Raw genomic sequence first — 26,529 nt, 5'->3', positions numbered from 1 at the left:
CTAAGAAAGTAAAAAAAAAAAAAACAAAATAAAATTTGCAAGGCCTAATTAATGGAAGGGAAAAACTATTTAGATAAGAGAAAGCATAAAATTATCTTCTAAAGTATTTTTATGTATTACCCAAGCTGCTTTTTCCCCCTTGGGATTTAAAAATTAATATTTTTCAAGAATTTTAAGTTTCTATTTATAGAACTAGGAAATAAAACAGGATTGGTGATCTCTAGCCTTTGAGATTTGGAATCAGCAAAGGAGCAAAAATGTAATGGTAATCCAGCAATGGTTCATTGGTTGTGAGGCACATATTTTCATTCTTACCCTCTACATCCCTCAACTTGTCCACTTCAAGAGACTCTGAGTTGATCTGTTTTGATGTTTGAATTCTATTGTCAGAGTTTATTTGTACATGTTATTTGAGATGAAAAGGTATGATTTCCATTTTATGGCAGGATAGAAAACTCTGAAATGCTCACCTCCATGTTTTATTTCTCCCAGTCTGTAGTGAAAAGAGCATAAAATCAAATCATTAAAACTACCATGATTGCTACGGGCTACAGAAATCACATGCATTTAGTCATATCATGTTTTTAGTTGTCAGGAGCAATAGCTTCTTTGGGAAGGCTCAGTTGGTATCTGTTCTGCTACAAATGTCTTTTTGCCCCAAACTATATAATAGTGACATAAATACGTGAAAGTACTGTCTAGAACAGGTGTGCCAAAAATAAGGACATTTCTTGTTCTTGTAATATGTTTATGTCAGCATTTGGCATAGACAAAGAAGGCCATTCATATGGTGATTTTTCAGCAGCATAAAGAATACTTACCTAAAACAATTTTTGCCACCCACTGATGGATTTCTTCATTGCTATCGTCAAATTCATTCATTTTTCTTAAGAATTTAGTTTTATTTTAAATGCAAATATTCATTACCAATTGTGATAACGACTCTCCCCTTAACAGTTGGATTTTCCAGTTTTCTTCTAAGTCACAGATTGAAAATGAAAAGCTCACATGAGAATCCAGATTTCAAGGGCACCTGGGTGGCTCAGTCAGTTAAGCATCTGCCTTCAGTGCAAGTCAGGATCTCAGGGACCTGAGATTGAGTCCCACATCAGGCTCCCTACTCAGCGAGGACTCTGCTTCTCCCTCTCCGTCTGTACTCGTGGTCTCTCTCTCTCTCTCTCACACTCTCTCTCAAATAAATAAATAATCAAAAAAAGAGGAAAAAGAAGAAAATCCAGATTTCAGGCTACTCATGAAAATAAATAGGAAGCGATAGCAGTGCTGGATGTACATCCTTCAATGTCCACAGTCCAAAGTGTGTAGCAGTTGACACTGACATAGAGGCCAATGCTCTCCAACTCACTGCAGTCCTTAGACTTCCCGTGACCTTGCCACATATAAACTTGTTCATGAATGTCTGTGAGGTTTAGACTCTTGCTCTTGAGATGAGGGTGTGCTGCCAGCATTCACTGTTATCATGTTAGAGAGAGGCCTCTAATTGTGAACCCTAAAGAGATTGGGAAAAATATAAAATCTTTCCATGTTGTTTATAAAAAACTAAACAGAAATCTGTGTAAAATATAAGAATTAGACCACTATCTCTTTAAGAGATAAATATTATAAGAATAGTAATGAGTAGTAAATACAAGAGAAAGAACTCCAGGGAAAAAAGTTTAGCATATGTAAATGTGAAAAATGTTTGCTGCCCAAATGGTTTCCTACATTTTTTAACTTAATTCTTATTTTCCGTGCAGTCTAATTTTAAGCTTATAAGAAAGTTACAAAATACTGAAAAATGTCTTTTTCTTTTGGAGGACATCTCCATCTCCCTCTAAGCCTCTCATTACCTTCAAGGTTGAATGTGCCCACCACTGATTCCTCGTATGGTATCTGGAAAAGGGACACGCTTAGTTGTTTCTCTTTTCTTAGTTGTTTTTGTTTACTTGTTTAGGATTTCTTACTTTTAGACTCTGCTATCAGAAAGGGAGAAATTTCACTATTTTGGATAGTCTGTCTATAAGCTCAGTTGGACTAATAACTAAAGCAGCAACAATATTTATTTACTTCATAAAGACCATAACGGAGCTTCAATGACATCTCTTTGCTTTATTTTCCAACCCTGTGACTCGATATTTCTGGTGGTGCCCCCTTTGTTGTTTTCATGGCTAATATGTTATCAGAGATTGTTCTTAATGGAGCAAAATGATTTTTTTTCCTGTATGCATCATTTAAGTCTATTTCATATATCCAAAGCACTTTAATGCATGCTTTCAGATAGCACTTTTTTCCTGGTGGTATCATTTTCAACTATTGCCAATCACTAGTACCTAAGTGGGGATGACTTTCAGATAGTTTTCTTAGTGTAGTGTTTATGAAAATGAAGAACGAGTGAGAAAAAAAGAGGAAGCTCACGAGGACTCTGAACATCTGTGTCTTTGGAAAGCATTTATTAATGTGACCACTAAGTAAGGAAATAGACACCCAAAAAACTAGACACAAGCATTACATCCAGTTTTGCCTGTGGTCTGTTTGGAATATATGATTTCTGTCAGGGAAGATATTTTTAACTACATTTCATTATAGCATTATAGAAATTTTCAAGGAGTTTTAGGCAGTAGAAACATTTTTTTTTTCCCCAGAGATTTCTGTCTACATGTGCAGAATGAAGTATAAAACGGAAGTAATTATCTCCCTATATTTTCTCTCAGTCAGAATAAGTGAAAAGACATCCTTGCCTTAAATTTGAGAGGACTTTTTGGTGTGTAGGTGATTAGGAAAAACAATTTACCATAATATCTTGAATTTTATTCTCTTTGTTGTAGTCTGTACAATCTCATGAAGCATTACAGTGAAAAAATACAGGAACAGGTAGATTATTTTTTGCCATGTGTATTTTAAAACATAGCTGTAGCTAGGCCCGCTATAATTTATATAGCACATCATAAAGAAAATATACTTTAATAATACAAATTTTGGAAATGAAGTACATTAATCAAGTATTAATTTTATTAATTTAAGTATATTAATAAATAGCTTTCCAGTGTTATCTAATTCAATCCTAGCAGTGCCTTTTATTCCAGTACAGTTGTGTAGAGAAACAAAACACAATTTCCTAAATTAATCATCTTGAACCAAAGGGTGCAAATCTTCAGCTATAGAAATGAAAGAAGCAAATAGGATTTTGATGAAACCAATTTTCAGCTCTGAAGCCACTGGGATAGCTCTAGTGTTTAGACATTATTTTGACCATGCCCTTGGCTGTTTTAATGTTCCTTGCATATGATTCTGCAAAGAGAGAATTGCAAAGTTTTCTGTGGGGATTAAGGGTAAAGTTGTAGAAAAATGACCAGCTTGGTTAGATAGATATATCAGAATTCAGAGCTTCAATTCCTCTGCATTTATAGCTTTAATTTATTATAGTTGAATTGCTAAATTTGGAATTGGATCTTCATTCTCTAATTCGCTTATTGTAAAGAAAGAAATGGGATAATCCTGCCATAACTGGGTAAATCTTTCCTAAAGTTAATGACAAGATTCTCTCCACCTTTTTCTCTCTAATGCTCTAATTCATCCATATGAATTTCAGGCCATCACAGAACCCTACCTAACACATTTACCTTATTCCTCTGGTATTAAAAGCATTTATACAGAAAGGATATTACAAAGTACTATTGGAGTGAATTTATTAAAGTCACTACAGAAGTTGGACTATACTCAATTTCTATTTTAAAACTTTGATTGATTTTGCCTAGACAACTTCCTAGATTTGTATGCTGAAATACTTTTAGTTGTACTCCAGTTCTTAGCATGTGAATGAATATTCAACAAATCTTTTGAATCTGTGACTGAATTCTTTAAGCATTTACAGTCTTTATTTTTAATTAATAATGTCAGTAAGAAGTATTCTTGTGTTTATTCATTTGAGTGTAGTAAGAAATTTACACACAGTCCTGTTTACTCTTGTCTCTTATTTATGACCAATAGCCAGCAGTTCCAAGGGGTCAGGCTATCAGGTTAATTTTATAATCCGGGGCTGAGGAAAGAGGTTGCTCATGTTAAGCCAAATAAAAGTGTAATAGTTGAACCTGTGATTTTAATGTCATCACCACAAGAATTTAGCTCTGCTGAGAGAAGAAAAAAATCAGTATTTGCCAGAACTTTCTTTGAATTGCTTATATAACTAGGCTATCTTTAGTCTTCAAGATCACTGGAAAGAAATAAAATATGAACAGTAATGATTTAGCGTCAGCCTGAGTCTTATAAAAGACTACGTAAATCTAATGCAGGGTCATTATCTAATTTTAAATTTGGGGAATAGATCTGGAAACTGAACCCAGATGTGGTAATTATCATGCTTCCTTTCCCTCCTCCTCTAACCAAATAAGACAGCCCATCTCCCTGAAGGTGTGAATCCTTACCTATAGGACTATAGCTACTCATAAATGAGCCCTAAAACAATTTCAGGCTTAATTACAATTTTAGATTGTATATATATATATATATATATATATATATATATATATATAAAGGAAATTTACAACACATATAAAGATATGGAATAGATCTCTTTGGGCTTTGCCAAGTGTCTATAGTGTCAAATATTTTTAATACATAAAATGTATATATTAATAAACTATCCAAGCCTCAAAATGAGTGAACACAATTGAAATCCTGATCCAAGTTTTGTATGTCCATTAGGGTAGTAAATCTCTAAGCCCTACTAAAGGTCAGAATTAAATTAACCCCTCAGAAGTCATTTGAACAATTCAGTACGTATAAAAGATTCCCAGATCCTGATGTACAACTCTTAAATCCATCAAAAGACACAACTAAAACAAAAGAAATGTGGTAACCAGTTCAATTTGTGTTGTTTTGTTACCTTCTAAAAAATGCATAACCATGAGTCTGATAATCATTTCCTCATATTTCCATGTGGAATAAAAAGATGTTGGTCACTTGGTTCCTCTTTGGTCAAATCCTCACCGAAGATTAGAACTTTTAAATTCTAATATGGCACTGTGTTGGCTGGAAGGCCCTTGAAAGCAAGAAGAAACAAAATAAAGCAGCAAATTGATGCTGAGACAAAAGATTTTGGACAAAGTAGATTCTAATCCTTCTCCTCTGACTTCATCAGATAGCTATCCAGGGCTTGTCCTCAATCATCAGGGATCTTCTGCCTTCCAATTTAGGTGTATGCTGTTTTCTGGTTACTCTACAGAACAGATAATAATGGCATTGAATTCATATTTTTAAACATTTACCTAAAGTGAAAGTGTTTCATTTTATCTCCCTAAAAGCAGGTGTTTTTTGTTTTTGGATTTTTTTTTTCACAGTACTAGCTATTTACTTAAATCTTTCTAAGCATTCCAAAATTTTTATGATCTACATGGAAAATATTTTCAAATAAATTATACATTTTACATGTATGGTATAGAGAAAATATAAACATAAAATGCTCTTAGAAAGAATTGGTCACAAATATTCTTCATTGTAATAACTATAACTATTTAGGTTCAAAAAGAGATAGTGATTCTTATGAATTAAAATGTTTTGAAATAATTTCCATTAACTATTATTCAAACATATCTTTTTTTTATTTTTAGGGATTAAACAATGTTATTGCTATAGACTTTGATTACAGAGAAGAATTCATCTATTGGATTGATTCCAGCCGACCCAATGGCAGCCGCATAAATAGAATGTGTTTAAATGGAAGTGATATTAAGGTAATGAGATGTTACAATGATGGGATTATTGAATATTTTATTAAGATAGCTCACTTGAATAGAAAATATTATTTGATGGTAATGATAAAACTCATAGAATATATTAGGTGGATTTGAATTTCACATTTGTACAGTGTTAGTTAATACATACTTTAAATATGAAATATGAGGTTTTTTAATCTGTATGTTTCATTATAACACTATTACAATAAGAAAAAATCAAATTAGATAAATAAAATTTGAAACCTAATTCACAACCCTAGGAAATGTGAGGGATGCTTTCGGCTTGAGTGATTAGTTCCTGACTTGCAATTGTGTTGACTTATGTAACAGGGAAAGTTGAGTCTGAGAATCTATAATTGAAAAAATTAATTACTTGACTCTAGATTGAAATTACAGCACTATTAAAATTAACCTCCTATAGATGGAAATAATTGAATGCATTGCTGTAAAATGAAAGTTCTTATTAGACAGTATCATAATTAAATACATGTCACATTCTAGATATGAACTACTTGGCACCAATTTCTGTGTTATCTTGAGTTTTAGTGTATGTTCTGCTGAAATGAGCAGTATGTTATCTTGAGTTTTAAAATAAAATTATTTGAAAAATAAAATAATTTGTACTATATATACACAGTAAAATATATTATAAAGGCATTTAAGTTCAAAGACACAGAACCCACAATTTTTTTGTAGTCATCTATAATGTCATACAGAAATTTTTAGTGAGAACAATCAATTTTGAAAATATTAATACAATCTTGAAATCTGTATATGCAATGACAAGAGAACCAGTGTGATTCTATTTATGTATAAACTGATAGTTTATAAATGAAATATCAGTATAGGTTATAAAACAAAGAAGCACATAAAGTTTTCTTTTTTAATTTCTTGACTATTTATATAAAAACTGTAAAAAGTACCATTACCCAAACTTGATCATACTTTTATTACAAAAATTTAAATTTTTGGTTACTTTTATATATTTTTTATATATTTTAATATTTTTAAAGGATTAATTATCTACCACCTTGCCACTGCTAACCCTTTACTACCTTAAATCATGTCATAAAATAGGATCACAAAATGAATCATTTTTTCTATTGAGATTACTAATTCACTGACTTCCATGTAAATTGTCAGCCAAGCCAATTTTTTAAAATTGGACTTTGGGAAAAAGAAGAAAAGATATCTTGCAATTCAATACAGTAGATTGATACCTTTAGTTGCTGAAAATGTTGTCATATATATATATATATATATATATATATATATATATATAATGTATGTTGTCATATACATATAATGTCTTCACTATTGATAACATTAAGAAAAAGATAACTATAAACTTTCACTATTATTTTCTTGTCTCTAACTAAATAAGCATTGGCTTCTATACAGCCCCAAGTTTGTTTCTCTTTTCACATAATCCTCAAAGCACTGAGAACTCAGAAATAGCAGTCATTATAGACCAAGAACCTTTGGTTATTTTACATGCATCATATTTATATATACAAAATTTATGTCCTTATTATAGTTGACATTGAAATGGGTTAGGATCAAGTGCAACAGTTGTATGAATTTCACTTCCTTTAGTTAGGTTAAAACAATGTATGTATTCCTATTTGTAATTTTTTTTCTCTTGTAGTAGATAATTAAGTAGGGCAAGAGCAGTTGGGAGAGTGGAGAATGCTATTGGAATCTCCTCCAAAACCTGCTAAAGATAAATAATATCAATGATTCTGTGTGTGTCTTTCTGTGTGATAGAATTTCTGCTCCCAATTTTCAGAAGATACATAAACTATTAACAAAAATGTGATCAGGAACTTTGTAGCTGCCCAACAGCTTCTTATTTTGGTTTACTCCTTAAACCCATGTGTAATGTTTAGGCCTGATTACATATATGGTAATTTCTCACATCTCAAACAAATAAGTAATTTTATTAGGGTAAATTCGTTCTATGTTTTAAGCTTATCTAAATTCCATTTCTAATGTTTAAATGGAATTTTATCATCTCTGCCAAAATCAAGAAGCAGTTGCTCAGTTCGCTAGGCATTTACACTGTTAACTTTTAAAATTCTTATTTGTTAGGTAGTGCATAACACAGCTGTCCCCAATGCACTTGCTGTCGATTGGATTGGAAAAAACCTCTATTGGTCTGACACAGAAAAGAGGATCATTGAAGTATCCAAACTCAACGGCTTATACCCTACTATACTTGTTAGCAAAAGACTGAAGTTTCCCCGGGACCTGTCTTTGGATCCTCGAGCTGGGTTTGTAACAAATATTGATAATCTTAAATTAAAGTTTGAAACTCTAGATTACATTCAATGTGGTAAATTCCATTCTGTAGGTTTTAACATGAAAACCAATATAAAGTGTGCTGCGTAGACATTCGTACTGGGAAGTCAAAAATAGAAAAATGATTATCACAGTGAAAAAAGAAAAACATTTGGAATGATTGGGATTTTGCAGCAATTATTTTTAAACATAACTGTTTTACTAGTTAATCTATAAGTGTATTGGGAATGAATAAAATATACAGATTTCTCTAATTTTAATGCCTTGAAATCTTTGAGGAGAGGCAGCAATGCTAGTGGGTCACAAATGTGGATAATGTAATGCTTGTACCACTTTAGAGCAAGAGGAATAAGTAGTATCCATGGATAATAAATAAGAAGGTGCGTTACCCATGCATTCAAAAGAGATACCACAGTGGAAATATTGAGAAAGATTCATAATGGAGCTGTGTTTCAGCTGCATTTCATTGCAAGTCATTGTAGGGATTAAGAACAGCAGGCTGGAGATTCCAGATGAGGAAAGAACACACATCGTAAGATGTCAGATCTTAGGTGTCAAAGTCAGGTGTGTGGCTGCCAAAGTTCTATAGATTATGACCATTATCATTCACTTTTAATTATGTTGTTTTGGTATAGAAGCTATTCTTCCTCCTCCTCCTCCTCCTCCTCCTCTTCCTCCTCCTCCTCCTCCTCCTCCTCCTCTTCTTCTTCTTCTTTTTCTTCTTCTTCTTCTTCTTCTTCTTCTTCTTCTTCTTCTTCTTCTTCTTCCTCTTCCTCTTCCTCTTCCTCCTCCTCCTCCTCCTCCTCCTCCTCCTCCTTCTCTTCCTCGTCTGATTCTTCTGCATTATAATTTAGAGTGACTACATACTCCAGAATGATCTCTATTAAAATTCAACCTACTCGGGATCCCTGGGTGGCGCAGCGGTTTAGCGCCTGCCTTTGGCCCAGGGCGCGATCCTGGAGACCTGAGATCGAATCCCACGTCGGGCTCCCGGTGCATGGAGCCTGCTTCTCCCTCTGCCTGTGTCTCTGCCTCTCTCTCTCTCTCTCTCTCTGTGACTATCATAAATAAATAAAAATTAAAAAAAAAAATTCAACCTACTCAACATGCTTGTTAAAATACCAGATTTAGGGAAAATTTGATTTTTAAAAATAGAACACATTCACAGTAACAAGTATTATGATAACTATAGTGCTCTAAATTTTCTGCCGTGTAAATTAATTTCACTTAATATGTTTCATGAAATCACTGCTTTTATCAGATCATATGCAACAATTAGGCTTTGCTTCTTGGTAATATGTTGTATCTATGTTTTTGGTCCCTTATGTTTAAAATTGGTGCTGTGATCACATCACTGTATATTTTATAGCTTAATTTTAAACATTACTTTGGGTAAAAGCAGTACCTAATAGGAGAAGACTTGTACTGTAAATACTCTTCTGTTTCCAAGGTAATGTGCAAATTTAACTTTTTGCTATATAATTATGTAACCATTTTGCTACCTTTTAAAGTATTTTCTTTACCATAGCAACAAAAGATTCAAGAGAGTGCCAATTCCATTTTAATTGAAATAGTCACAAGATAATTTATTTTCAATGTTTCAGGAAATAATGGCCAAATGTACTAAGTTTGATGGTTATCATCATTCATTCATAAGAATGTGAATATTTTTATTCCTTCAGCATTTTATCAGAAGATAGTTATTTTAGTGTGTTCAAATCATTGTCCTTTTCTTCCAAACCAATATGACTGGCTTAGCTTCTCATTTTATACTCTTCAGGATGCTTCATATTAAACAAACAAGTGGAACAGCCCATGTGGCTCAGCAGTTTAGCGCCACCTTCAGCCCAGGGCGTGATCCTGGATACCCAGGATCAAGTCCCACGTCTGGCTCCCTGAATGGAGCCTGCTTCTCCCTCTGCCTGTGTCTCTGCCTCTGTGTGTGTGTGTCTCATGAATAAATAAATAATAATCTAAAAAATAAATAAAATAAATGTTACCTGTAGATCATAATAGTCTTGTGGAATTTGCTAGGTATAAAGCAAAACTGTGTCCTAGCCTAGTGAATACAGCCAAGCCTAGCTTTAGGTTTTAGTTCTCCTGGGTTACAGGTATTATTACCCTATAAACTGAAAGCAACATTAAGTTATCATTAATCTAAACCCATCCATCAAGTGTCAGTTAAAATAGTGAAGTACTAAATTATTGTAAATGTTATGAAATACTCCCTTGATTTCAATTTTGGATAATATTTTATTATGATATATATATACCATATTATAACCAAAAAAACAGATAAAAGTTGGAACTTTGTAAGAAACAATTAAAGCCACCTATTTTAGAGATAAAATTTGATGACACCTTTCTGTACACGCTGTTTTTCTTGTTCCCCAGGATGAGACAATAGGGCAACTTGCATTTTGGTTTTTTGAGATGAGCTTCAGGGTGAAAATTCCCTGTCTAAAATATCCTTCTTTAAAAATATCAACTTAAATTGTAAATTATGTAATGAAATACCCTTGAATCTTTCCAGATGAGATTAGCATTGTAGTGTACATATGTTTTGAATTTTCCAATCCTACTGAACCCTGTTTCTGTGAGGAGTGTGATTTCTGTCCTGATATTTAGTGAGATGATAGGGCAAGTTTTGTTTAAAGGAGGAGAAAGATCAACTGGACTAATGTAATGAAACAACTGAACTTTTAGGAGGTAACTTGGAGGTACTTTCTATCTTTTAATAATAGTACGCTGATTGTCATAATATCAATTTCATATGGTGGTTACTAAGAATGGTAAAGAAGATACAAGTAAGCAGATTGATCATCATCCTAAGTGTAACATTTAATTGAACTGAAATTTAATTATCTGAATCATTCAGTTATCTGGTTAAGTTTGGGAACTACTGTTCCAGTTTATTATAAGTTTTGGGTAACTAATATTATTGACATCAGTATTTATAAAAGTTGTCATTCATGTAGAATATATACATATATGCATTTTATTTTATTTTTTTAAGATTTTATTTATTCATGAGAGACAGAGAGACAGAGAGAGAGAGAGAGAGGCAGAAACACAGGCAGAGAGGGAGAAGCAGGCTCCATGAAGGGAACCCAATGTGGGATTCGATTCCAGGTCTCCAGGATCAGGCCCTGGGCTGAAGGTGGCTCTAAACCGCTGAGCCACCTGGGCTGCCCTATATATGCATTTTAATATAGAATAGAAAATATAATGTTAAAGCCAGACTGAGCATAATTTTTCTTTTTGGATGATTAATATGTTATTTCAGGTAATCGCATAACAAAAGACCATTATAACAGACAATAAAGTGAATGTGTGCTATGATTAGCTAACAGAAAATTAATCTACTCATTCATTTATTCAACTTTTATTTCTTTAGTATTTACTATCTATCTGGCACTGTTCTAGGTAGGAACATAAAAATAAAAGGCACAGTCCTATCTCTAGGTATTTCACAGTTCAGTGGGTAGACAAAGAAGTAAATAATTATGATACAAAGCAGTAACTTACAAATATAGGGAAAAAAAAGAAAATAGAAAATGTCTCTATCTCAACTAGAATCAGAGTCAGCGTCCTGGACAAGACTGGTAGTGTAAGAATTAGCCAGGTCTTGTAGTACACTTCAGAGCAGGAGGTATTTCAAGCAAAAAGAACAAGCTGCCTGGGAATGCAAAGCACGTAGAAGAGGATGACATAGGGAATTAGAAGAACTCATAATCGGAACAATTTAAGTATGCATAACTATGGAACTTTGATGCCAGTCTACTTCATGGAGCAAAAAAGACCTAGGAATAAAATTACAACACGACACAACAATAACAACGACAAAACAAACCTTGTAAGACTTCTGGCTCAGGCAAACAGGTAAATAGAGGAAGGACTCCCTAGATATGAGGGATCAGGAGAGGGGCAGAGATAAGAAAGGGAGATGATCAGTTTATAAACCTCTTGGGATTGGAGTTCTCATGTAATAATAATGACAAAGAAGATAACTGCTTCTCTAGAATTCTATGAATTTGAAAACTGTCTGAATTTTATCACTTTAGTTGCTTCTACTGTTTCCTCAGAGTCTGGGAGAAAAATATTATTATTTTTACTATTATCCTTAAAGTACAGATAAGAACATCCAGCCTCAAAATGGCCAAGCGATTTTCTCAAGATCATTTCGGTAGTACGATATTAAATTGGGGATTCAACCCAATTTTCAAGCTTTAGTCCCATGCTTTTCCCATTATAGCACATTAGAATCTGAAGTAACAAAATTATCTTAGATCATGAGCACGCTTTTCAAGAGCCATACAGACAGGGATAAGAAAATGAACATAAGAAGACAAAACTGTATTTTCTTCCACTTTAATAATTAGCCATTTTATAAAATTTAAACTGTAGATATGAGTTTTTTGGAAATAAATAAAAGTGTTACAACCAGACCTTATTATTAAGAATATTTTTGTCTGGATTCCTTTTCTAATAGTTTGCTAATAATAACACAAAAGAATAATACTGGGTGCTATTTTGAATTTTAAATATATTTCAATGAAAATATATTGAAGGACTCATATTTAACTCAGTGTATGTATCCCTTACTGCCAACCTGAATAATGATAATGCAAATAAATTTGGAAAAGATGCTTTTCGTATTTCTGTATCTTCCCTTATGCTGTTCTTTCTTCCTAGGATGCTCTTCTGATTTTCCTCTAGTTGGAATAACTTCCCATTTTTCCAAACACAGCAGAAAATATCATTTCCTCTGTGAAACATTCCCCAATTGTGCCTAAGAAGTCTCCACATATTGAACACATACCATTACATGACTTTTTATATTTTATTTTTAATTATTTTGAAGTAATAATTGACATAAAACATTTTATTAGTTGCAGGTGTACATATGACTATTATTGGTGTAAATGTCTATCTCTCCATCTTAGAAAGTGAGCACTTTTAGCAAAAAGACCATGGCTTAAAAAAAAAAAAAAAAAAAAGGCCATGGCTTGATCACTGGCTGCGTCAAACACAAATATCATTAAATTCTCTGCAGAAGGAAATAATAAATGGGCAACTGGATGTACACAGCAAATAGGGTTATAGCTACAGGGACATTGTACCTGCATCATTGCCCAAACCAATACATCAGTATGTAAATAACCTGCATGTTTCAAGGAGAAAAGTCATAAGGGAACTTTTCTTGTGAGGGAATGAAAGGCATACCAGGAATGAAAGCTCAGTTTTTTATTTCTTTGGGGAAACAAACATTTTATTAAAATAAACAATCACATAAAAAAAAATCCTCCCTCTACCAACTTTAAACCTATATTCCCATATTTAGTAAAAAAGAATAGGAAATGAATATCAGAAATTAATTTACAACTCAAAATCAAAATAATTGCAGTTGAAAGCAATGTCTCTGAGTATATTCCCTGAATTCAGAAAAAAAAGAGCACAATAAAAACTGAGAGCACACTTCTATTTTAATTTTTTAAAGAAATATAGTATATTATATTAAACTATTGAAGATATCCTCAGGAACCACAGAAGCCTGTTATTGTTACAGTAAACATTGTTTTCTATGTTGACACTTGTTACAACTTACGGAATAGATATTATTTGGGACTGAGGTTTTTCAGATGTGATCTTAGGTAAACATTATATATTATATGGATGAAATTTGGAACTCTCCTTTTGACATTTGCACAGACGTTTTCATTTGTCAGCTTCAATTATTTATAGCAAATTTGTACTTAAGTAGTTTTTAAGAAGTTGAATTTCAGATGTTAAAGTTACCAGAATATCTGGAATAGACTTACTGAAAAACTTGAAAAAAAGTTATGGTAACAGGGCTTAAGTATGGAAAAGGAAATGAAATTCAGCCATCAGAAGATAGCTACCTATGAGGAGAGAAATTCTGTGTCTATGAAGATTCATTCACACCTGAAAAGAATTAAACTATAGTTTTCTTCAATGCGATAGAGTATGTTCATAATATTCTTTTGGTTGATGAGTACTTAAATAGACAAATCATGTAATAACACACAAAACCCAGACAAATTATATAGTACTATAGATAGTATCCAGATGCAACAGGTCACCTATCAGGTGGATATTACTAAACCAATATATATATAGAGAGGGTGTATAGACATATATGAAATATATATTACATATCTAGTACAGATAAAAAAAAAGCTAAAAGCTAATATTTGGTAAACTATTATTCCATGTTTCTCAGTCTTATAAATTTGCTCCTATATTCTGTTATTTAATCCTCATGGTGATCTTATGAGGAACTATTATTATTCTTTTCAACATGTGAATAAATGCAGGCTCAAGAAGGCTAATTAAATTGTCCAGATTCACACAGCTAGTAATAGGTGGACCTGAAATTTGAACCCGATTAATCTGTTTCTAGAACATGTTTCCTTAAGACTCTACATAATGCTGCTTAGAGAAAAAGATAATCTATAAATCTAGAGACCTGAGCCTGTTCCAACTCTATCACTATCATAATAGGCTACGACAACACACATAATCTTATATGGTCTCAGTTTATCAGTAAAATAAGGGTCTTCAGCTACATGATCTTTAAGACCTGTTACAGCATTAAAATCTTTAATTAAGTTATATTTTGTTCTAAAATCGGAAGGAGATAAGGATTCTTCTTATCTTTATAATGTAGCTATGAAGATAAAATTTATGTTCAAAGAACTATTAGTAAGCACAATATTTCTTTCATGCTTTCTTCCATCTTGGTAAAATTATTATTCCCTCTTTTGTGCCTCCATAGTAAAGTAGTTTTATCATGATACTTTTTTTTTATTTGTTTTACATCCACCTCTACTGTATTCACGGAGAGATCTTTAAAGGCAAAAATCATATCTGTTTACCTCCGTGTTCCCAGGTCTAAGAAGTATCTGGTACATAACATGGCCTTTGAAAATTATTGTTTCAAAATATGGTTCTCAATTGACTTAAGAATGGCTCTAGGGATTCTTAGAGTTGTTAACACCAGCTGAGTTAATCAAGGTAGGTTCTCTGATTATGAGGCCTGAGAATCTACATCATTAGTCGTTTGTTCACAATATATGTTCACAATATATGAATTGTTCAGATACACATGCAGTAAAGAAAAGTAATTCTGTAGAGCAGAAAGAGCTAAAGCACAGTTTCCCAAAGTGTGTTCCCTGTGAACTGCCCTAGGAAAATAAATGCTATCACTTAAGACTATGTGATAAGAAAGGGATACCATACCTCCCTCTGAGAGAAGCACCATGTTGTATTAAAGCATCCTAAAAATTCTCACAATAAAAAGAAATGATGCTTACTTTGTTAAACAAAGTATTTCTCAAACATGTTCAATCTTGAATCCTATCTTGAAAAATGTGATCAAGGAAGAATTTGTGGAGAATTGAGGGGCAACGTGAATTAAGTCTATATGAAAAAGTCTATGTAATTGAAGAGGAAGGATCTCTTCCAGTGATTTCATGAAAGCACAGAAGTGAAAATGTAGAACTGTAAATACTCCAACTAGAGCTGAACTGACAAACATTTCAATGGTGAAGAATGATTGAGAGAAGTATGTTGTGCTTTTTTTTAAAGAGAGCTGAAATGGCAGTGACAGGATTTTGGGCTGGGAACTCTTTCACAAACTTTCTGATGATGTAACAGATGTCGAACTCCATGAAGTATGGAGTCCTGTTCTTGGTATCTTGGTTCAAGATGGTAATAAGACCAGCCAAAAAGAGAGAGAAAAAAAAAGGTCCAAGTTAAAGACAAAAATTGTAAACTGTTAATAATGGAGGTCAGACCATTTGTAATTCATAATACTTAATGACTCCAAAAACATTATTATTCACATCTAATAATTTGTAATACTTTATTGATAGCATTTGATGGAGAAAACTATTTTTTATTTATTTATTTATTTATTTATTTATTTATTTATTTATTTATTTAATATTTTACCTTTAGGATGTTTAAATTTCAAGTGCAAGCACATATAAGGTAAATAGCTAAATAGAAATATGAATACTGCCTCTAATTAAGCCATTTTGAACATGTTCTTTGTAATGGTGGAGAATGTTACTGAAATGCTGCTTTAATTTTTTCTTTGTTTGCATTCAGTTCTCAAAAACAGCATGGTTGTATGGAAGCCCAAATATATTTGGTTATATCTAACATGTGTGAGAGAAACTGGTGTGTGTGTGTGTGTATATATATATATATAATCTATTAGGGGAAAAAATTGCTGTTAGTGTTCCCAAGATTCAGAGTCAGTTAGGCAAGGAAGAATGTTCTGATTTCAATGAGATAAACTATCTTTGCATTTTTACTTCTTTCTGATTCAGTTTCTTCCTTTTTATCTATACTGCCATTATCTCTAGTATAGACAGTAAGGTGCACCTCCATAAATTTGCTAGAAAAGAATGGATTGTGTGTTTTTCTAGCTGTATTTTGCTGACATATGTTTGCTTTCAAAATAATCTCCTGCCTTTTTGTTATCAGTTTTGGGGATCCAATTATCAATATCAGAATGTATAAGGAAAATTTTTCTTTAAGGAACATTTTGATTTTAAACTAAGTATACTAGTTATAAACCATGCAGAATAATCTTCACACCATATTATTTTAATTACACATCTTCCAAATTTGAAGAATTAATTGCCAATGATTCTATGCTTACAAAAAAGAAAACAATGGATCTGGGGAAAATAATTAGCTTAATAAGTTTTGGTTTTAGTGTTTGAATGTGAAAAGGATATTAAGTATCCTCTAACTCAGATCTTGAGTTATGTAGAGAAGGAAACATATTCAACAAGATAAAGTGACTTTTTCTACTTGAGAAAAAAATTTTAGTGGTTTAATTAAATAGAAATTTCTCAGTAATTTGTCACTTATACATTATTTATATTTTACTGAGGTGCAATATTTATATTTAACTCAGTCTTAGTTCAATATAATTTTCTTCCCTTTATTATTTTTTAACTGCTGTCTGAAATGCCTTACTCTAGAACTTCCAATAACATAGTTGAAATCAGCATTATCTAATAGAACTTTCTGAGGTCATGGAAGTGGTCTATATCTATGGCTGTTGAATATGGTAGCCAACTGACATATGTTGTTTTTCTTTTTTAAAAATATTTTATTTATTTGTTTATTCATGAGAGACACAGAGAAAGAGAGGTAGAGGGAGAAGAGGGCTCCATGCAGGGAGACTGATGTGGACTCGATCTCAGGACCCTGGGATCATGCCCTGAGCTGAAGGCAAATGCGCAACCACTGAGCCACCAGGCGTCCTGGGAGACATTGGTTATTGAGTACCTGGAATGTGGCTAGTGTGACTGAGGAACAATCCAGTTCATTTAATTTTATATGATTCTAATCTATTTAAATGTTGATAATCACGAGGCTACCACATTGAATAATGCAGATTCAGGCAAATATAATGTACTCTCCCATGAATCATTTTGAACTTTTCATTGATAATGAACTAAAAAGAAGAAAAAAACTACATCTGGATAGTATTATTCCTCCAACATTACAGATGCAGCTTGAAGGCTTACCTCTGTTATTTTTACAGATCTGTGATTTGTTAACACTTGAGAAATATCATATGATATATAATATATATAGGCTTATGTGCTAAAGGAAAGATATTTAAAGTTATATGTATATTTCAATGGTACTCTAATGAAAATCATAAGAAAAGCTTGCATCAAAATATACTTCTTAGAACTTACAATTCAAAGAGATACCAAGACTTAATTTGGGAATAGCTGAGTTAATAAGTGAAATATTGTATGATGTTTTACTCCCTGAGTGTCTGTAAACAAAATGGCTATTGATTTTCTTTCCTAGGTATTTGTATTGGATTGACTGCTGTGAGTACCCTCACATTGGCCGTGTTGGAATGGATGGAACCAATCAGAGTGTTGTCATAGAAACCAAGATTTCTAGACCTATGGCATTAACAATAGATTATGTCAACCATAGACTCTACTGGGCTGATGAAAATCACATTGAATTTAGCAACATGGATGGATCTCATAGACACAAAGGTTGGTCCAGTAGCACAAATGACTCAGTACTTTAACAGTACATAAATTATTTGTTTAGAAAATAAGTACACACTTCAAAAAAAAAAAAAGAAAATATATACACAATTATATGTATTCATTATAATTTCTCTTAAATACATTTTACAATTCAAGATTGCACTATTATACTCCTTTATAACAATATTGATAAATAAGAATTAGGTGTATTTATTCAGAACTGCTGTGATCATGTATAAAAATCATTTTGACAATATTTTCTCTAATTGTATGTTTCTGAATACTTTTTATAGGTAAATGAACAATGTTCTTCTTTGTTAATATACACATACATCGTAACTGAATTGAAACAGGTTATTTGCTTATAAACATAAGGTTATTATCCTTCTGGTAGGGCTTGGTGTTTTAAAAATACTAAGTACAATTCTTTAAAGACAGTAAGGTAATCGTATTTAAAAGTTATCAATTATACTGTACATATGATTAATTTTATTGTTATCTAATCAACAGTGGCCACAAAACTTAACATGGAAAACAGCTTTCAAATTACAGTAACGTTCAGGAAATCATTTGAATATCAACAAATGTAAAATTCTACAGATACATTTTTTTCTATTTTTCATTACTGAGTAGATTATAAAACTGTAAATATAAAGGAAGAGAATGAAGCAATTGGATATGAGGAAAGTGACACTAGGATTAGGGATGAGGGGGAAGGAAGTCTTTGAGGAGATGGGATGAGGGATTTCTAAAGAGCATCGGAGAAGGACATGCGGAAGGAGAAAGGGTGCATCCAGAGATGACAGGATGCAACAGAAACCACAAATGATTCCCCTGTACACTCAAAATATTTTAGATGTGTAAAGATGAGATTTTTCCCAGAATGAAGATAAATGCTTTTTTTTTTTTTATTTTAATTGATCTTTATTGACCTAATGTCACCTTTGTTATTAGGTGTTTTTATCTTCAAAGAGTAAGAGCACAATTTTCACAGAGAGATCCCAGAGGAAGCCCACATAATAGCCTGGTTCAACTTCTCTGGCTGCTTTCTTCTCTGACAGCAAGCTTAGAACAAAACCTCAGGGAAGAGGGCAAGGGGGTAGATGGGTAGGAGAGGATTATTGATAATCTCATTGTCAGGCGAGGCCATGTAAAAGTGTGCCAGTGTGGAGTCTTGAAAAGCATGAAGCCACTGAATACATAAATAAGTAAATAAACAAGAGATAAAAGTCACTGAAGTCACACCATTTAATGATTTTGCCAATGTCCCTCTCAGTAATATTTAAACAAATATATAATTCTAACTAAAAATGCTGGCGAAAGCTTTTAGAGGTGCTTTTTTAGGGGCAAGAACATTGAGATATCACAAGTGCAGTTGGATGAGTCACTTATTTAGGTGTTGGCAATCCAATTATAGAGATAAAGAAACTCATCAGGATGCAATTTGAGTGAAGAATTATTTAAAGATGACTTTAGGATTTTAATTACAGCAAAAGTAATGTTGACAAATCAAAACCACACTTAGCATTCAGCAGTTATATCTTCTCTGAAGAATCAATAATGAAATGTTCTGCAACATTCTTAGATGATATAATTGAAAGTTTTATTGTGGCAATCAGTATTTTCCCCATGTAACTATGAACCATCTATTTTCAGCATCTCTAAAAGTGCTAGGTGGTTGTGAATGCCTTACTTTCTGCTAAAAATTTCCACCGTACAATAAAATTTAAGCCATTTTTTGTTAGATAAATGAATGTTAAAAATTTCTTACAACATCAAATATTTGTCTAATTTCACTCAAGACTTTCAGTTTGAACACAAATTGCAGTTAAAAATGTTGTCTATTAGAAATTATTGTCTCCTTCCCCTATTCGTTAGTTAGAAATCATGTCAGATATGTGGGTGACTAATGCTTTGAAAACTTTGACAAAATTAAATGCATATAAGTGAAGTGTCTTGCAATCATGGTACTGGTGGTGACTTTGGGTAGAGCCACATACGTAACGGAGAAATAGCACTAAATTTATGAGAGTAAAATGCTTGCCTGAGAGATACCCAGGTATGATGTTGTTAACATTTTAAAATTTGATTTTGAAAATACTTGGAGGCTCAAGGGGGGAGCAAAAGAAACTGAAAGAGCTGCTGCAATCAGAAGTATTTTTTCCCTTGAAGACTTTCTCAGAAAGACTAATGAAAAATTCATTAAGTGTCTTATCAGGCATCTGCCAGTATCTGAATGTAAGCCAACAATTACCTAGTAAGTCACTAATGAGCTACTAATTGTAGGTGGCCAAAATTATGCCAACTCCACAGCCAATGAGAAAAGAGCCATTCATTTCCTATGTATGTGAAGAGGAGTAGTGTTTTTTACCCCTAACACTTTCCCCCTAAAGACATAAAGAACACTGTGGTCTCTTAATTATGTATGTGGAGGTGGAAATTGAGACTTTGACGTTAATAATAACCTTTGTGTGTATTTGGTCACTGATCTCTTCTTTTTCTGTTAACCAGACTCGTGTTATTGTTCTCATTTATTCTGCTTGTTAAGAGTAGAAGCAAAATTTATCAAAAAAGTGGGGTAGGCCATTCATGACCAAATAATTTGAGAGCGTGAAAGGCATATGAGAAATTTCAAAATTATGGCTCTTTTTGAAAAACAAATTATAATAGCAGAGAAAAACAAACCCTGACAGATTTTTTTTCTACAAGCATATTGCAATTTAACCATGCAATAATTTCATAATGAAGCATTAATTTTCTATTACTTATCCAACCTAAGAACTTCTAAAATTCAGAATTCTGTGCCCTAAACAATAGATCAGATTACCTCCAGGGTACATGTGACTTACAGTTTGCTTAAGAAGTTCCATCCATCTTTCTCTGCTACCTCCCCTACCCCAACCCACTTTCCTACTGGTTTAAATACCACATTGCAAAATTAAATAAACAAACAAACAAACAAACAAAAACAGTCATTTTGCCAGCTTAGGAGCATCTAGATGCAATCTTAGCCATGTGAACCTCTTCCTAATGCCTGTTTATATCATTCTTCTGGTTTTTACTAGAACTAATATATAATAATATGGTTTAATATAACGAGGCTGTAGAATATTATACATGCTACTGGATGACTGAGTCAAACAGTTTATTTTAAATCAAATTTCCATTAGTTCATTTTTTTAAGTTTCTCTGATTTCTTCCCTTTAGATCTGCCCATACATTCATTCATGTATTCATTCAACAAACACTGATGTCTCTCTCATGCATTATGCTAGGCCCTCAAGTTACAAAGATGAATATGTTTGTGTTTTTAAAGGACTTGTAGGTAATGGGGAAAACAACTGATATGTAAGTAAAAACATAAATTAGATTGGGATTAGAGGAATATAAAAAATATTCTGAAATACAGGGAGGAGTAGAAAAGCCATTGCTGAAGTAAGGGAATCTGATAAATCTGAGAGATTTAGTACAAGTTCTCCATATGGAGAAATGTATAAAGGATTCTTCACACAGAGGGAACAGCGTGTGCAAAGATGTAATAGAGTCTTGAAATAGCATGGGGTTTACACAACTTGGCTCTGACTGGAAGTTGTATGAGAGAGAGAAAATGTCACTAGATAAATAAGGGCAAATATGGGCCAGATTGTGACAGGTCTTGTGTGCTAAGTAATTTGGAATTTATCCTTTAGGTCATAGGGAGCCATTGATGGTGTTTAGTTGATAGAGTGCTATCATTAGACTTTACAGCAGCATGGAAAATGAAAGACCCTAGAAGGGTAACCAATTTAGAGGCTGTTAAAATATTTTAGGAGAAAATACTGAAAGTGATTATAGCTGTGGGAATAGGGATAAAGTATCACACTCAGAAGTTATTTGGTAAGAAAAACAGAAAAGAAAAGAAAATAGGAGAGGGGCATCTGTAAGCTTAAACTAGCAGAAATAGTGGTGGTCCAGTTGCAACGTTTTATATCACCATCCACTTAGCTAGGGAAAAATAACATCATTTTGATGACTTATTAGTTTCATGTATATTTGTACATTTTAAAAGTACCAAACTAAGCATAACTTAGAGACTCTTTTTGAAAAGCTCTGTTTTGATGAGAGGCACATTAATTTTAACAAAAGGGTCAACATAAGAGGAATTCTAAGGCTATGATTCAATAATCTCCATTGTATCTTTCCCTAAATAGCATTTCAGAACTCTTGATAATTTATCTAGAAGAAAGATTGCAAATGACTGCAATGTGGGGTAGGAGGTACTGCTGACTAGCTTTTTCACCCCAAAAGGTGTAGGTAATTTCCCTAGATTTCAGTTGCCTCATCTATGGAAATAAGGATGTTGGGGCAGAGGGGGAAATGGCGTCAAAGGAGAATTCCAGAACTAAAATTCTAAGCCTCTCGTTCAGTGGATCACATAACCTTTACAAAATGTTTGCCAGATCATGAAGTTTTAACCTCAGGTTGGTCTTCAATTTAAGCCTGAGAGAGACTAGAGGTCTGTGATGCACAAATGCTTCCTACTTAGTCTTTGTGAAAAGTTCAAATTACAGTCCAATCCTCAGTTCTCTCTGAATATTATTGCAAAAGTTATTAACATCTTTTAAAGTTGAACAGTTGCAAACTGATTAAATCAGCAAAAGGGGAGAAAACCTATATTCTTGGTCATTACGTGATATTAGATTTGTCTGTCTGTGTGTGTGTGTGTGTGTGTGTGTGTGTGTGTGTATTATTTTTGGCACTCAGTGGAATTTTTCTTAGTCTGCTGCTGGGGTTCCAAGAACTGGAACTGTCCTCTTACAAAGTCATACTTCTCTCTGAAGTTTACTGTGTCCAAGGAACTGTGCTTGATGCAACACTTGCTGTTTTAGTCATTCCATCAACAAACACTGGGTAAAGCACCATGAGAGCCATTTTGCAGCAAGCAAATAGGACTATAGAGATTAAAAAAATTGTGAAAAGTCAAACAATTAGTAATCAGGAGAATCAGAATTTGAACTCAGGCCTAACCGGTTGCAAAGCCTGCTTTCCTTCCATTTTCCACACAGCTGCATTTCTGAGCAGATAATTGACTGAACGAACCTGCCTGTTGTCTCTTATAAAGGCAACAATTAACAGCACAAATAAATACTTATACAAATAAAGGTATATCCATACCTGAATTTCTTCAGATTGATTTAAATACTGGATGTAGTTAAATTGCAAAATATGTGAGAAACAAGGAAATAAAAAATTGAGTCACCAGAACACAATTACTGTAAAAGAAAGCATGTATCTTATTAAATTCACGTTCTCTGGTATTGCTAAAATTTTTAAAAAGGTAAATTTCAAAAATCTCATTTTATTAGTTGATTCACCAATCAGGCAGCTTCCTGTCTAGCAAGTGAGGTGAGCTCTAAAGAGCTACAGAAGGAAAGACTTTTAAAGGTAGAGGGGGAGTGGATAAAAGGAAATTATTAGCACAGAATCCATTGTTTTAGGCAAGGTTGCCCTCTTAAGAGGGACGGAAGGGATCTATCCGTTGATTTCCTAGTGCTGACCAGGAAATTCCTATGCTGATTGGTTAAAAGTGACATTTCAGGGGGATTGAAACTGTAGTTAGATTCAGCATTAAGTTTGGCTTACTGACTTGGGGCCTTAACCAAAGTGATCCATTTTGGGGCCTGTTGTTTTCTTTTGAACAGTCTATTTGGGATTGTAAAGGGGAAGTAATGTTGCTTAAAAACGTACACCCTGCTTTAGTGGGATAGTTCAATGTTAGGGTCTGTTATTTCCAAACTAGCTCTATCTCCAGCCTATAGGAAAACCTCCAGATCTTATTTGGAAATCCATGCCACAGAACCTCTGAAATTTGACCAAAGTAAAGATCTTTTGTCATCAATTTCATGCATTCTAAAAAGTGCAATCTTCTTAGAATGGAGTATTTATAAAATAGTTTATACAATATAGTATTTATAAAATAGTCTATACAATATTTCCTGAGAAAGAATTTCAGTGATAATTTTGCATATGTACTCTAACTCAGACGCTTTGTTTTCCATTTAATGATTAAATTCCTGAAAATTTTAGTCTTTAGAACAAAATTTCATTGTTACTGCTTGTATTAAACTACATTACTTCAGATTTTATTTTCTTCATATTCTGTTAGATGTGCCATTGAGGTTGAGATATCTTAGAGAGGTAGCTATTTTCTTGACAAAAAGGCTGAAAATAGTTTGTGATCAGTATGAACAATAGGGTGAGCTAAGAAAAAGAAATGTTTGACCTTGAGTTTTACAATATATTTGTTCTAAAAATAAATGAATAAAACCTATTTGTTCTAGTAATTTTTTTCATAATACTCTTCTTTGTATCCTTGAATGATTTAACCTTGTGTTATCAGTTGGTCATGTACATATTTTATCCAGAATGCTGGAAAAATATATACTCATAACTGCTAATTTCTCTGAAGAATAATCATTGGGTATGATTCCAAACTACAGTTTATTGCTGAACTGTCTTTTAGTTTGTGGACAAATTGTTTAAAATTTCATGCAATTATGTTGACTGTGGCTCTTCATTTGTTTCTATACTCCTAGACCTGAAGGTCCTCACACTGAAATGTCAATACCGTAGTCTGTCCGAGCATTTGTTTATTGCTTTGGGAATCAAGTTTGTGTTGTGAGGGGGAGGTTCTCTGTTTGGATTTAAAAAATCCAAATCATAACCCATGCAGTGATCATCTAATTAATGTTGGAAAAGGAATCCAGGTCTCAGCATGCTACTGGTGAAATAGCATAAAAATATATACAAAGGGTTTTGTTTTGAAAGGGAAACACACTGAAAAAAGATAAAGGGAGCATGTTGTGCTCACATATTTTGAAACTCAGTAGCTCTTGCATTTGGATCTTTAGAATATTTAAATATACATTGAAACTCACCAAAAAAGGGAGGGAATCCAATAAACACCACCCTCTGATTTTACAATATTCTAGAGTGTTTCTTTCTTGGTAGGATATTTCATTTTAGTACTTTCAAAAAAAATCCCTATCATTTACAGTCCATTACAAACAGTAGACTTCATAGGCTATTTTATGCCAACGGTGTTGATGTGCTGCTGTTTACAATACAATAAAAGTTAATGGAAGGGAGCAGAATACAATTCAGTTACTATAGAAATGTTCCTGAAACAGTAAAATAAATTGAAATTAACTGCCATTTCTAAAAAGTCTTAGAATTTCAGTGTCAATCATATCTTTCAGTTTTGTTCCTTGAATAGGACATGTTACATTAAATTGTGTATATGTTTAAATAGATTATTATTTTGCAAATGCCACATATGTTCCATATATTTTTTAAGTGGAAAATTTTGAGTATTACCCTAGCATGAGTTTTCAGCTGCATTCAACAATCTGATCCATCTTAAATAGGAGGCAGTGGGGTATTAGGGATCAGTAGATCTGGCTTTGGTCCAGATTACGCTCTAATTTAAGCAAGTTGCTTTGCCACAGTGTGGTTCCATGTTTATACCCAGAGAAGCTTCTATCTAATCAGTGTTTTTCTAACATTTCTTAAAAGAATTTAGCTGATGTTGGAACTGGGACAGAAGCTGAGGTTGGAACTAGGACAATTCCCTCACCTATCCCTACTTGTTCCTAGGACTACCTAGAACACATTTTAAAATGCTTGAAATATGTTACACTCTTTTCTGTTTTTATTCTAGAACATTTTTTTATAATTTTAGGAATGTGAGAAGACCAGATAGATACTAAATTCACATAAATGGCGCAAATGATATCTGTCCCAAAGGCAAAGTACTCTTTTTTTAAGGCTTCAGCTTTCATTAGGAGTCTTAAACAAACATATTCCTAATGTATATGTGTGTGGAGTATCATACCTCCTAAATTTAGTATTGATAGTTGAAAATCGGCTCCAAAAACACATTGCCAAATGCCTATGAAGGTTTGTGTCACCAGCAGAAAATCTCAGAACCTTTCAAAGCAACAGGACTACATGTTTACCAAGTATACAAAGCAATGTTGATTTGTTTAGAGGCTAGAGAGCAATGTCCTGGTCAAGAGATGATATTTATAAGCATAGTCTAGTTTTCAAAATAAATGTACTACAATTTGCATCATCTGCTTTATAAACTCTCACATTTATTAATAGGAATACTTTTTCAGATGTGAAATATTGAAATGGTCATATTTGACCTCTATTATGAATAACTTTAAAAATATTTAGGTGGGACACAGAAAGTGGTTGAATTATATTAAAACCACATATTTTTTTTTAAATTTTGTTTATTTATTCATGAGAGACACAGAGAGAGAGAGAGAGAGAGGCAGTGACACAGGCAGAGGGAGAAGAAGGCTCCATGCAGGGAGCCCGATGTGGGACTCGATCCCGGGACTCCAGGATCATGTCCTGGGCCAAAGGCAGGTGCCAAACCACTG

At 33.1% G+C, this 26,529-nt stretch overlaps 1 protein-coding gene across 1 annotated transcript in view; it reads left to right on the top strand.

Annotated features, from left to right (window-relative positions):
• The window catches only part of LRP1B (LDL receptor related protein 1B), a 1,959,891-nt gene that overhangs the window by 1,730,318 nt on the left and 203,044 nt on the right, over positions 1–26,529 (top strand). The window contains exons 58-60 of the mRNA XM_038565111.1: positions 5,604–5,726; positions 7,821–8,002; positions 17,901–18,100. Of these exons, the coding sequence (XP_038421039.1) occupies positions 5,604–5,726; positions 7,821–8,002; positions 17,901–18,100 (505 nt within the window). The remainder of the gene's footprint in view (positions 1–5,603; positions 5,727–7,820; positions 8,003–17,900; positions 18,101–26,529) is intronic.

The sequence above is a fragment of the Canis lupus genome, chromosome 19 (genome assembly GCF_011100685.1).
Source record: "Canis lupus familiaris isolate Mischka breed German Shepherd chromosome 19, alternate assembly UU_Cfam_GSD_1.0, whole genome shotgun sequence".
NCBI lineage: Eukaryota > Metazoa > Chordata > Mammalia > Carnivora > Canidae > Canis > Canis lupus.
Note: the sequence above shows the minus strand (reverse complement) of the source record. Positions and strands in the feature narration are given on the sequence as shown.